The 12,458-nt window shown below is 36.3% G+C and overlaps 1 protein-coding gene across 10 annotated transcripts in view; it reads right to left on the bottom strand.

The window, feature by feature from the left end:
* Positions 1-12,458, bottom strand: part of LOC121322053 (tensin-like) — a 309,001-nt gene that overhangs the window by 23,187 nt on the left and 273,356 nt on the right. For 7 of the 10 annotated variants that reach the window (XM_041261524.1, XM_041261522.1, XM_041261525.1 and 4 more), the window contains 3 exons: positions 8,799-8,882; positions 2,093-2,286; positions 1,454-1,592 (listed from right to left, as the gene is read on the bottom strand). In XM_041261524.1, the coding sequence (XP_041117458.1) occupies positions 1,454-1,592; positions 2,093-2,286; positions 8,799-8,882 (417 nt within the window). The remainder of the gene's footprint in view (positions 1-1,453; positions 1,593-2,092; positions 2,287-8,798; positions 8,883-12,458) is intronic. The other 3 variants (XM_041261527.1, XM_041261531.1, XM_041261526.1) reach the window with 2 other exon arrangements.

The following is a 12,458-nucleotide window of genomic DNA, read 5'->3' as shown; positions in this document are numbered from 1 at the left end:
ATCTGAAGGTTGAAGAATGTTATGTCTATTAGCCAATATGAGCGGTTATTGAGAATTTCTTTGTAAAAATGTGCAGTAGTTTCAATCTAATGACATTCTGGTGATTTAACTACATTAACAATTGCACTGTTAGCACTGTGGTTTTACTTTAATTCAACCTGCTATACAATGCACTCTGCTATGTATGTGATATAAGCCTGCTACCCATCCCAGTTACATTCTACCTGGACACTTTGCTCTCTCTTACCAAATGTTTTTATGACTATTCAATGACAATAGCTCTGTAGAGCAATGATAGCAATATTCTGGAAAATAATCTCTACAAAATGACAAAAACAAGGGCAGCAACAACGGCACAATAGTGCAACAGTGGTATCAGTTTCATAATTTGATATACCCATGGCATTAAAATGTGTCACCTTATCAGGATCATTGTACAATATTTCTTCCATCTCCATTAAGTTGGCATATATTGATGCAAATTTGCACGGTAATTTGTAACGTATTTCCAGTCTTGTGCCATGCATTTAGTGCTTTACCATCCTTGCTTGTGGTTTACCATGCTACCACTATGATATACCTGTATAGCAGTTAACTTGTATAAGAGCAAGGCTGCTTCATGCATCCCCTTCTTTGTTGTATTGTGCTTTAACACAATCCTGTCCTCCTTCTAAAGGCTCTCTGCTCCAACACCAAAAGCTATGCCTCACTCACTGGAATATCCTCACAGGTCAGATTCAAATGGGTAAGAATTATTGGCTAATAGACATATATTTAAGTTAAAGTGCAGTTTTAACACTGCCGCTGAAATGGCAAAGAAGCATAAAAACCCACCACCGAAAGAGAGAAGACTGAAGTCATTAAGAAAACATATGAAAAATGACATCTCCTACATTTAAAACAGTTACATTTGCTTAAAAAGAAATCATGAGGTACATACAGTACAATATCTAGATATTTAACTACTGCAGCACTATATTAAAAGCTTTCCAGCTAACCAAAGGAAAAATTAAATGGCATTTGATGAACCCTACAGTAACTATAGTTCAAATATCAGTAAACCTGGATTTATATTAATGTGCATAAAACACATATTGACATTAGCGACTCTGTATCTATTCTCAAACAAGCCGCCCCTATTCATGTTAAATGTATGTATTGGGGTTCAAAATGAAAAATTGTAATTATTACGCTTTTACTGGTATGCAATTACTCAAGTGTTTCCAAATTTGATATCTATTATATCCATTTATTGAAGAACCTGCATTTAAAATCCCAAGAGGCAAGAAGGAGAAGAAGAAACTTCAATAATATATACTACTACAGTATAAACTACAGTGAAGGGTTTTTATGTTCATTTCAAAACAATGTAGGAAACAGACAGTATTTGCCCAGTTTTACTAACTGCCTGTTTTTGAATAGCACCCTCTACCTCCAGGAAGGGTGAACTTACTCAGGTTGTAGTAAGGGGTTTGAGGTGAGACGGGAAAAGCTGGGGTTTGGGGGAAAACCTCACCACCACTACTGGCCGTGGGACTTAGAGGAGCCCCGTCCATTTCTTCAAATGCTTCTCGATAACTGTGCATGTGAAGCTTCAGACAGAAAGAGAGAGATAGTAAGCAATTAGCATTATCATTAAGTTGGTTTTGTACTGAATTCCGTTGGGCTACCATTATAATACTAGTATATTAACCTAGCAGAGCCATTACCAAAATTCACAAGCAGTGACCAAAACAATGTATTTGGTAAAAACAAAGTGTACATCTATATGGTAGGGCAAGAGCCACTATAATGATAGCCATTGATAGAATGATAAAACAGTTTTAACATGACAATGTTAACACAATAGTAGGAACCAACACATACGCTACAATCAAGTAGCGGGGTACCATATCGAAAATGTTGTGTCCATGCTGCCATTTATAATGCAAAGCTTTGCAAGTGTCTTCTCAATGTAATGCACTCATATAAACTATGAATCTGTTTTTAAACTTAACAGAGATTATCTAATAAGAAAATTAATTCAAGTAGAGAAATGTTTTCATCATCAATGTAGTTTCGTTTGTGTTCAGTTACGCTGACGAGTGTGTACCTCCTTTGGTCTTCCCCCCGGGTTAGCAGCAATGGAGTTCACCACCTCGGGAGAGACGCAGCGAATCGGGGAGCGGACAGTGCTGCCGTGGCCGGAGCCTGTATCCTGCCTGTTCTCATACTGTCCCTCGCTGGTCGTTCGACGCCTCACAGGAGCAGACGATTCCTCAGGAGACATTCCGCGGGATCTTACACCTAAAGAACACAACAGGGAACGGTTTGAGGACCCATATGTGGAGGGTACCTATCTTTACTGTTGCACATACAAATGAAAACAACAACAAGCACGAGAACATAATGTATTAAAGAGATGGAAGCATGTTCATTTCAAAGCATATGGTGCACATTTTTACTCAATATGTAATGTAGTTGCCTTCTGTGAGGTTGATCCTATCTGAATAAAATAACTTGATTTTAAGGGAGAAGGGTCACCAAACTAATCCCTGGACTTGATGGACAGGTTAAGAGAATTAAACCTAGACTGATAAAAGAAGAACTATTTGAAGTTTATAAAATCCAAAATTAATTAATCCAAGTCACTATTTCTAATTTAGTACAGCGCATTGAACAATCTAAAACACTATGAAAAATCCCCATAAACATTTATAGCCTGATAAAATTCAGAGGGGAAGATGGGGGAAAATGGTGAACTATCTTTATAGTTTTATGAATAACACTATAATACACTTATATAAAATATATTGCCTGTAAAGTAAGGGCACAATGCTTTCTGAATCCAGCCCTGTAGTCATATAGTAGAATATGTTGAGACAGTAACCAGAATGATTGAGACACCAAACTCAAAGCACTCAAATGAAAAATATACATGTACAAAAGAACACCACACCCAGCAATACACATGCAACCCCCCCCCAGCCCCAACACCCGCATAAGCACACATGCACACAGATCAAAATATACACAGACGTAACTATCTAAACACGCACATGCACCACTGAAGGGTGGGAGTTTTAGTTCTAGAGCTAGGAAAATCAGCGTCAGAAACATTAACAAGATCCAGGCATTTCACACCGAGCTGACTCACAGCCCCTGAGAAGTGAAATATTCACAGCTGTGACAGCCTCTGAGCATAGCAGGCCTGTTTACTCAAAGCTGACAGCTAAATGCCAGAGCATGTAAACATGACACTTTCTAAAGCAAAACAGGGCCATGCTACCTTTTACCATAAAAGTGCAAAACCTCTAAACTCTGTTTTATCTTACCAAAAATGGAGCCTGGCAGCAATGCGGTGTGTGCACAACATTTGAATTTGCTTGGAATTTTTTTTAAACAATTCGGTGCAACCTCTACTAAGTTTTCACTGGGACAGTTCAGGTTTTTGTCTCATGTTGTGATATACCTCTCAATATGATTCTAACGGTAACAAGAAACAAATGAAGACTACATATAACTCCCAGCATTAAATGTCAGAATTGTTTATTCCTGGTTTTGTAACTTTATTAGGTGTGGGTTTTTTTTGCTTTTTGCTTTAATTTGGAGTAAATAGATTGGAGTATTTAGCCCAGTGTGTCTATCACAGGTTTAGTGACACATGCTAACACTGTATAGAGTATTTACTATTTTAAAACTTTTTGTTGTCCAAGTAATGACACTGAATGATATCCCCTGTTGTTGGATCAGAAAGTGTGCATAAAAAACATAATATGCTGCACTGGTACTGAAAACACGAATAACGAAGAAGAGTAAAGCAAACTTATTCCATCTACAGTGCCAGGCCTCACCAGCACAGTGTGTGGGGATACCGCTGTGTTGTTTGGGAATACCTTGTGAATGCTTACCATGGCAAGAGCAAGACACAGCTACCTGCACTCTCATTTTTGTGTTCTATGCATTTGTTGTGGTTTACAGTACTTTTCTGTTATTTATCATGCTTTACTGTATGTTTTATAATGCGTTCATTAAGTTTTCCTTTACTTTTAACTGTATACAGCAGTAAACTTGTATAAGGGTTAGTTTTCTTACTCCAACATAGCAAGTTGAGCTACCTCTTATCAATTAGAGGTATGATAAGCATTGTGTTGCATCGATCACCACTTAAGCAGGGTGTACTGTTTAGGCATCTGGGCCTTGTTGGGTAGCTATGCTGTTCATGGATAACCTGGTCCTTTCAGTCTTTACACAGTACAGTCCATATATCCACTTCTACAACTGCAGTTTGTGGTAAAAGTAATTTTTCTGTATTTTGTACATATTACACAGTAAATATTTTCAAATGCCTTTCCCATGTTTATTTACTTTTGTTCTGAATAAATGTTGCTTCCTAACATTTTGCATTTTTCTCCTGCTGTTCAACTTAATTCCCTCTGCACTGTGGAATGCTAGCTGCCTGTCAACTGCAACTGATTTCCCATTTCAAGAAAAGCATGGAAGGCTGTACAGTGCACTCCGTTTACAAGAACCACATCAGTTCCAAATGATTTGATCCTTATAAGCGGTTGATTCTTAAAAGCAGACCGATATGAATACCATTAGCAAAAGCATGGCTCCACGCATCAGCAGTTTAAATACAGTATAAACATGTTAATGGTGCTCAATCACTGAGCACAATATATCCAAACAAGTCAGTGTGGGTAAGCAACTTGTTATATGATCACGATTATGTTTACTCAAGGCTGCAGAATCCTATTTTTCTACAATATACTTTTGAAGCGAATGTCCCGTAAGGGTGCCTAGTTTAATTGCTGTGTGTTGTTACATGTAATGGCCTTTGAATTAAAATGACAATACAGTACAGTATTTTACTGTCACGACTACCACTGCATTTAAGCACCTGTGGCTTGCTTTTTCTTCAGTTGCGAAGAAAATCTGTTTTTCAGATGCAAAACTCCACAATCCTCACCTCACCACGCTGCTACGCAATCCCCCTTCTGCATGCATATCACACAATAACAGTGCTGTACTCAGTATGTATTCAATGAATGCGTATTCACTTTATTAAAACAAATTTTCACTAACAGAGAACACAAAAAATACCTGTACAATGCAGTCGCTCATCTTGCTTTTTCCTGCCATGTCATAAACTGCACGACGTGCTTTTCTACTGGGAGTTGCTGCGGACCAGGGATTATACAGTATAAACGCTGCGTACATGCCTAATCGCGTGAGATGTGATTAAATTGAAATTCAAAAACAGCTTTATTGTTTATACGTGTCATTGCACTTGATACAATATCGTACTATCGTACTACATGCAGTCAGTTTGCCCCGAAATGATTCTTATAAGTGGATTGCTTGATTCTTATAAGCAGATGCTTTTACATTGGTTGGTATACAAATTATTTTGTCCCAGTTTTGATCACTATATACGATTGAGTCTTATATCACCAATTCTTATAAATGGAGTGCACTGTAATTACATATTCTAAAGCAAGTGAAGTACATGACTTTCTAAAAAAAGGAAATCAAGCAATGACAGGAAACTTAGCATTGAATAGCTGAGCAAATGCAGCTGAAAGTCAACTATATGGATTAAAACACAATATTTCAGTAACACAACCACAAGCAACTGCAAACATCTTAATAATGGAAAGGGAGGAAATGGCATTTTACTGGCTTTAGTGAAGCAAGCAAAGCAAAGGCAAATATACTGAAAAGAATACAACCATTGCAACAGTTATGAAACTATTAAGCAAAAGCTTTATCGATAGTTAAATGATTCTTCTGAGTAGTTTCAGACCACCATGGTGTTGATGAAAATTTGCCTTTGCCTTGTACTTTCTTCAAAACAGGGCCTTATGTTTGCTATAAATAAAAAGCAATCAAAATACAATGAAAACAAGTTTGTGCTATTTAAAATCTTCTTTTGTTCACTTTAATAGCCAATCCTCCCATGGTGCACTGAACAGGGCTGTGAAACACACAAACCGGATGTCAGAAAATATTGCCAGTTTCCAGCTGTAGATGTCAAACATTAGGCTGTGTTGCTATGACAATGTGGATCACTAATTCGCCGCAGCTCGTTAAGCAGGTAATCCCAGGATGGAAGGAGCTCATGTCAATTGACAAAGCAGAAATATAAGGGAGGCAAAAGTAAAAAAGTTTCAAACACAAACACACACACACACACACACACACTCCTTGCTGGCTCTCCCTTTCAATCTCCCTTTGTATTGACTGCGCACAACAGTTTCACATTACAGTGGCTAACCAGCAAAATCAGAACTCCCAACTCAGCCCCCTTTTCTCTGAAAGTCACCTGATTCATTTCTGTGCTATACTGGCCCTGTGAATAGACAGGAGAAGGTTTGAATTTCCTGAACTGTCAGGCCCTCACCTTCTATGGACACTAAGTATCCCTGACTTGTGGACAGACAGACAAAAGGCTTCAGTCTCCAGTACAGTCCTTCCCTCACATGTTAAATTAATCAGCAAATTAAAAGTTTAAAAAGTAAAGAGAACCTACTGCTGCCAGCCTTGAAAGATAGCACTGTCTCACTGTCATTGTTCTGTAAATACTGGGAAATGAATATGGAAGAAAGAAGGCGTTTGACTCTGCAAGTTTTGAATTCCTGAAAACAGTGTTTCCTTTTTTTGCTTCTTATAATTTTTTCCAATTTTTTTTGCCTGTTTCTGCTGGAAAAAAAAGGCAATTGTTCTGCTACAGTACCAAGTGCAAGATTTATGCACGTCTAAGGCATTTTTTGATTTTTTTGAGAATGCTTGCTGTTTTCCAAAGAGGCGCCCATACTAGGATTCAGAAGTCACAGTACTTATATAGTTCAGCTCTCCAGCATTGGACCTCTGTAATCACTTTCTCCTTGCAGGAAAGTTAGAGAAAATACCCTAAAGAAAACCTGGCAGTATTTTATCAGTAATGGCATCACAAGCAACCAGGGGTGTAGCACCACTTCTGTACTTCACATATACAATATTGAACTGTTTTCGTTCTGTTAATATATGGAGATAGATATACATGTGTATAACTCATAGAAATAAGCAAATAATACAATAGGCATTAGAAACCTTTGAGAGATAAATAATAAAGTTTGAATATTGCGTGCCTGGTCTAGAATAATTAGTTAGAGGTGAAGGGAACCTGTATCAATGCTGTGCTGAGGTGTCACCCTTTTACAATTAGATGTAATAATTGGAACAGTTCTTATTTTTAGACAAATATATCAGAACTCAAGTAGATCAAATAAGCTCCACATTTATTTAAAAGATAAAATTCAATCACAACAAACAAATAAAAGGTACCTGTGGTGTTACACAAATCTTTTATTGCAAAGTTTGCCTACTTGAAGAAGTGAAGTGACCCAACCCCCACCCCCCCCCCGACAATGTGTATCACTAATTATTATATAATATTATTATAATGATACGATGATGATGATGATGATACTGATACTGATAATAATAATATTATTATTATCATATAACAATAATAATAATTCCTTATTTTTTATGTTTCAGTTAATAAGTTGTATGAAGGTCATGTATAATTTTGTAAGTGAAGTGATGTTATTTCGCTTCGTAGTCCCCCATTCAAACCATGCGATATTAATGTGTATTTCTTAATACAGCTAAAGTTAGAGATGGAACCCATTATGCAGTCACCATTGCGAGTTCAAGTTATGTAACTACAGTAGCGTGATAAACAGCAAGCAACCATTTAAAAACACCATTATTTCAGCTATCCAGCACTGGCCTTCTGTATTGTCACACTACCTTGCAGGAATAACATCACAATGGATTAGGATCAGCTCAATTGGCAATAACTATTTTTGTTGAAAAGCCCTTGAAACAATCTTTATGATACTAACTGCATTGGTCTAGCTTTTTTTTTTTTTTGTATACTCTAGCACCTACACTATCCTGCATATCCTTCTCCATCACATTTTTTTTTTTTGTATCAACCACAATTGACCTCCCCACATAGCATCAAAACTACATTAAGTGTAGATATATTACAAAATCTATCTGATTTCTTATGCTATTGCTTATTAAGAGCCATAAAATCACCAACATTTGAGCTGTCCAGCAGCACTGTAACTCTGCATGACTACTGATCTTCCTCAAGAAAAAAAAAACTTCAAATCAGTGTCATTCCACAAAATATTCTATCTGAGAAATATTCTGTTCCTTTAGTATGCTGATGGAGCAATTGCAAAACGAATAAAATATTTAAACTACATTACAAAGACAACATGAAGAGACAGGAAGATAAAGAGATGAAACAGAGACAAGAGCACAAAATAGAACTGGGATGAAGGTTAAATGTACTGACAACGGAAGTATTAGCAAAATGGGGTCAACAGAGGAAAAAATAGGAAATCTGACTATTCAAAAAACAGCCAATGAAATAAAGCGGTATATAGATGCAAGATTTCTTTGTGAGTGCCTAATTTCTACTAATCTGTCATATGTATAGGGGTGGGATACAACCATTTATAACATAACACTGTCAATAGGGTGTACGCCAACCATGAATTGATGTGACAAGTCTGCAAGGTGTTTACATAATTCCTTCAAACTATTCTCAAGCACTGCCCATATATTCTTCACTTTCTTGAATCCAATCCCTGATTACACATTTAAATTTAGATCTAACTTGTCTGATATAGTGACTAGATAGCTAGAAAAAGAGTTTAGGAGAGAGAGAGAGAGGATGGAAGTTGCACAGAGCAGAAAGAGATAGATGCCAGAACAGTGGGGAAAAGTCAAGCAGAGAGGTGAAATGGACAAACCGGAGAAGGAGTAAGAACGGAGGCGATGGAGAGATGGTCGAGGGTTCATGCTTTGACAGATGCCATTGATCCGAGCGTTGTACTCTGGGGGGTTAGGCAGTGTGGCAACAGAAGAAATGAGAAGACATGGAGAGGAAGGGGTGAAGATAGGATGGTCCAAGATGGAGGGATGAACCGATAAAAGAAATAAAACAGAAAGGAAAAAAAATGCAGAATTATTTTAAACAGGATGAAGAAATACAGAACCTGTGAAAATACCTTACAATCTGGGACTGTGTGATTTGTTATGAGGAACTGCAAAACAATTGGAAAATACTTTTGGTTCATTAATTAAACTGCTTTACAGAAATAAACATTTTGTGGTATAAGTGGGTATAGATTGGTATAGGCCTACTTATTATCCATTCAAATGTGCTGTATTGTTATCACTTGTTTTTTTTGTTTATGCTTCACCATACCTAACTGGGCTTTACTGTGCTTATCTATGCTTTAACATGCTTTATTACACTTTGCTATGCTTACACTTTGCTATATATATATATATATATATATATATATATATATATATATATATATATATATATATATATATATATATATATATATATTATCCTGTTAATTTCCTGGTTAATATTACCACCAAAATACCATATGATTACAGAACAAGAGATAAACATTCAGTATTACTCAGTGAAACACCCTTAACTGGTTATAGTCCTGTCTGATATTAAAACAGATCTTGAAGTCCTTGTAAATGTGATGTTAATCCAGCTCTACACATGTAAGTATTGTCAATAAATATGTTATTACATATGTTAAGATTATTTTCAATTGAAACTATATGATTTTTACATTTAATAATAATAATAGTTATTATTATTATTATATTATTATTATTATTTATTATTATTATTATTATTATTATTATTATTATTATTATTATTGACAATTATCACAAAATAGATAATGGTGCCACATAGACATGTTATGATACTTACAGGAGGACAGTGAATTCTCATCAATACGAATTTCAAGGGACTAGCAACAAATATTGCATGATACCACTAATTCATATTGTCATGAGTAGCCTATAAGTAGTGTTCCGCATATCTTTAAAAAACAATTCTGGGAATTTAATTTTATTTCTGGGAGTTTATTTTACACATATGAAAATAGGGATAAAATCGTAAAACATTATTTTTAATTTAAACATCTGTAAACATTGTGGGGGAAAAAAATCTCAGTATACACACTTTACATGTGGAATATGATGTTCTGGTTTCTAATTAAGTTTAATGAGCCTGGCATGTATGATGAAGCAGAATCTGTGCAAGTCCAAGCCACTTTTTTAAGTTAGCTGGTACTTTGCAAATGTTTGGGCAATTGCTGTGCTGAAGGAAATAGTATCTACAGAAGGTAAAACATAACATAAGCACAAAAGAAGCCAGGTTTATTCAACCTGAAACCATAAAAAAAAAGAAAATTGACAGAACTGGGTGGTGCAAGCCACCAGGAGATGTGTCAAAAATCACACTGGACATTTCTATCAATGCGTTCCATAAGTTTACCGACTAAAGCATCACCATTTTCTGTCAAATATTTATGATTAAGATTGTCGGTGTTAGGCAGTGTTCTAGCCGATGGTCAGATAGTACTGTCTCAGAAAGTCACAGATACATACCTCTGCAATAAACAGGAGCTGTCCAGCAAAGCACAGCACTCTGACAAACTCATTAACAGTCATTCTGCGCTATCTTTTCATTGAAACATGTGTAAATGCCGCATGAATGGATTGCTTGCCTCTCAGTTCACTTTATTGTTTTAGTTTAATGTGTCGCTTATTTTTCAGTATGTTATTTTATTGTCAGCGCAAACATGTACCTACAGTATTTGCAGCGCTATACATCCTCTGCCTTATATGACCCTGTCACAACGACTGCTGGAGTGGGTGACGTTAGACCAGAAACAGGAACCAGGAAATAAACAAAGAAGGTGGAGTTTGGTGGAGTTGAGCGAATGGTCTCGCTCAGCATTTAATAGTGCACAGACAGACAGAAAATAAAAGGTTGCAAGACAAACAAACACAGGACATGGCACTGGTAGTCAAAACAAAGAGATGAAACAAAACCCCACTAACACTAAACAAACATGGTGAGCTTCTATTTGAACTATTACTATTACAATTATTATTACCTCTGTCTCCAATCCCGTTCTATCAGCAGTCAACACTTTCTCAGCACTTTGCCACAGACCCACCTCTGCTATTTTTGCTTTTTGTATACTTTGGGATATTTGTTTTGTTTTGAATACTCATGAACTGATTTACGTTTTCTCCCACACATTCCTCATCTACTGAACATATTATATTTTCGTGCAAGTATTTCAATTTCGTTTTTGATCAAGCTAGTAGGTACTACACCCAGCAATTGCCTCAATAATCAGACTTTGACTGGCCAACACAAAACAGGTGATATTCTGTTTGTGAAGCGACAGAGAACCACGTTTGAATGTTATTTGATCTTTTGATGTCTAACCATCTGCTGTAACCTAGGATACAATGTAGGGCTGCTTATTACAATGTCAAGAGTTGAATGTCATTGCTGGCTGCTTAACATAGAAACAAAAAAAAACACATAAACTCATGGTTTCTTTATAACACAGTACTCCTTCACTGGTCCTTTCATAACCATAACAAAGGAACAGATTGCTTTGCCACATCCCCTGATATACCCTCAGTCATGTCCCCTTCAGTAGCAAGTACAATCATGTATCCTCCAATCCATGAAAGACACATCGCCTACCGTATTGAGGCAATGACTTCTGGTATTGTGACTCCGACACTTCCTGGATGGCCTGCTTCTGACTGACCCTGGAATGAACTGCCAAACCATCCAGGCTGAGGCACACTGTTCCTGTTATATGGTGCCCTAACAGGTCGGGAGGGAGATTGTTGACTAGGATTCATTCACTCGCTGTCACCATTAATACAATAAGTTCAATGATGTTACCTCTCAATCTGTTGCCTTCCGCTTGCTGCGCAATACTATCATTTACAGTATGTAGGTACCTTATAAGTAGCTTATTCAATTGACACCAAGTAGTTCAACTAGCACAAGAGGAATCATTTTATTTCAAATAATGTTTAGCAAATTAAATGATGCATACAATTTGACTGTCAATATTGAGAAAAGGTTATAGACTTTAGATTTACTTGGAAATCTAAACTTTACTTTGACATGCTTGAAGAGTAAAACTATGGATACTGAAATGTATATTATCATAAATGGGGGGCCACTGTACAACCTATAAATGTTGTATTACTCAAGAGTCAGTAAGAAAACAGATTTAATAATGATAAACACGATTAATAGTACTATTAATGCAACTGTACTTGTTAGATATCTAACAAAACTGACACCTGAAACCAATGTTATGTTTGAGTTTATATTATTCATACTGTAAAGTCTTTTAGATTTTCTTTTATTCCAGTTTTATGATTATGATAATGGGCCCAATGGGCCTTCTGCTGTACAGTTTTTTTTTTTTTAATACAATAAAACCAGAAACATTTTTATATTGCAAAAGGAATTACCCTAATGTATGAAATCTAAAACTATAAAATGTTTATCCAACACCGAAATAAATGCAAAGATGTTTAAT

This window comes from Polyodon spathula, chromosome 10 (genome assembly GCF_017654505.1).
Source record: "Polyodon spathula isolate WHYD16114869_AA chromosome 10, ASM1765450v1, whole genome shotgun sequence".
Lineage (NCBI taxonomy): Eukaryota > Metazoa > Chordata > Actinopteri > Acipenseriformes > Polyodontidae > Polyodon > Polyodon spathula.
Note: the sequence above shows the minus strand (reverse complement) of the source record. Positions and strands in the feature narration are given on the sequence as shown.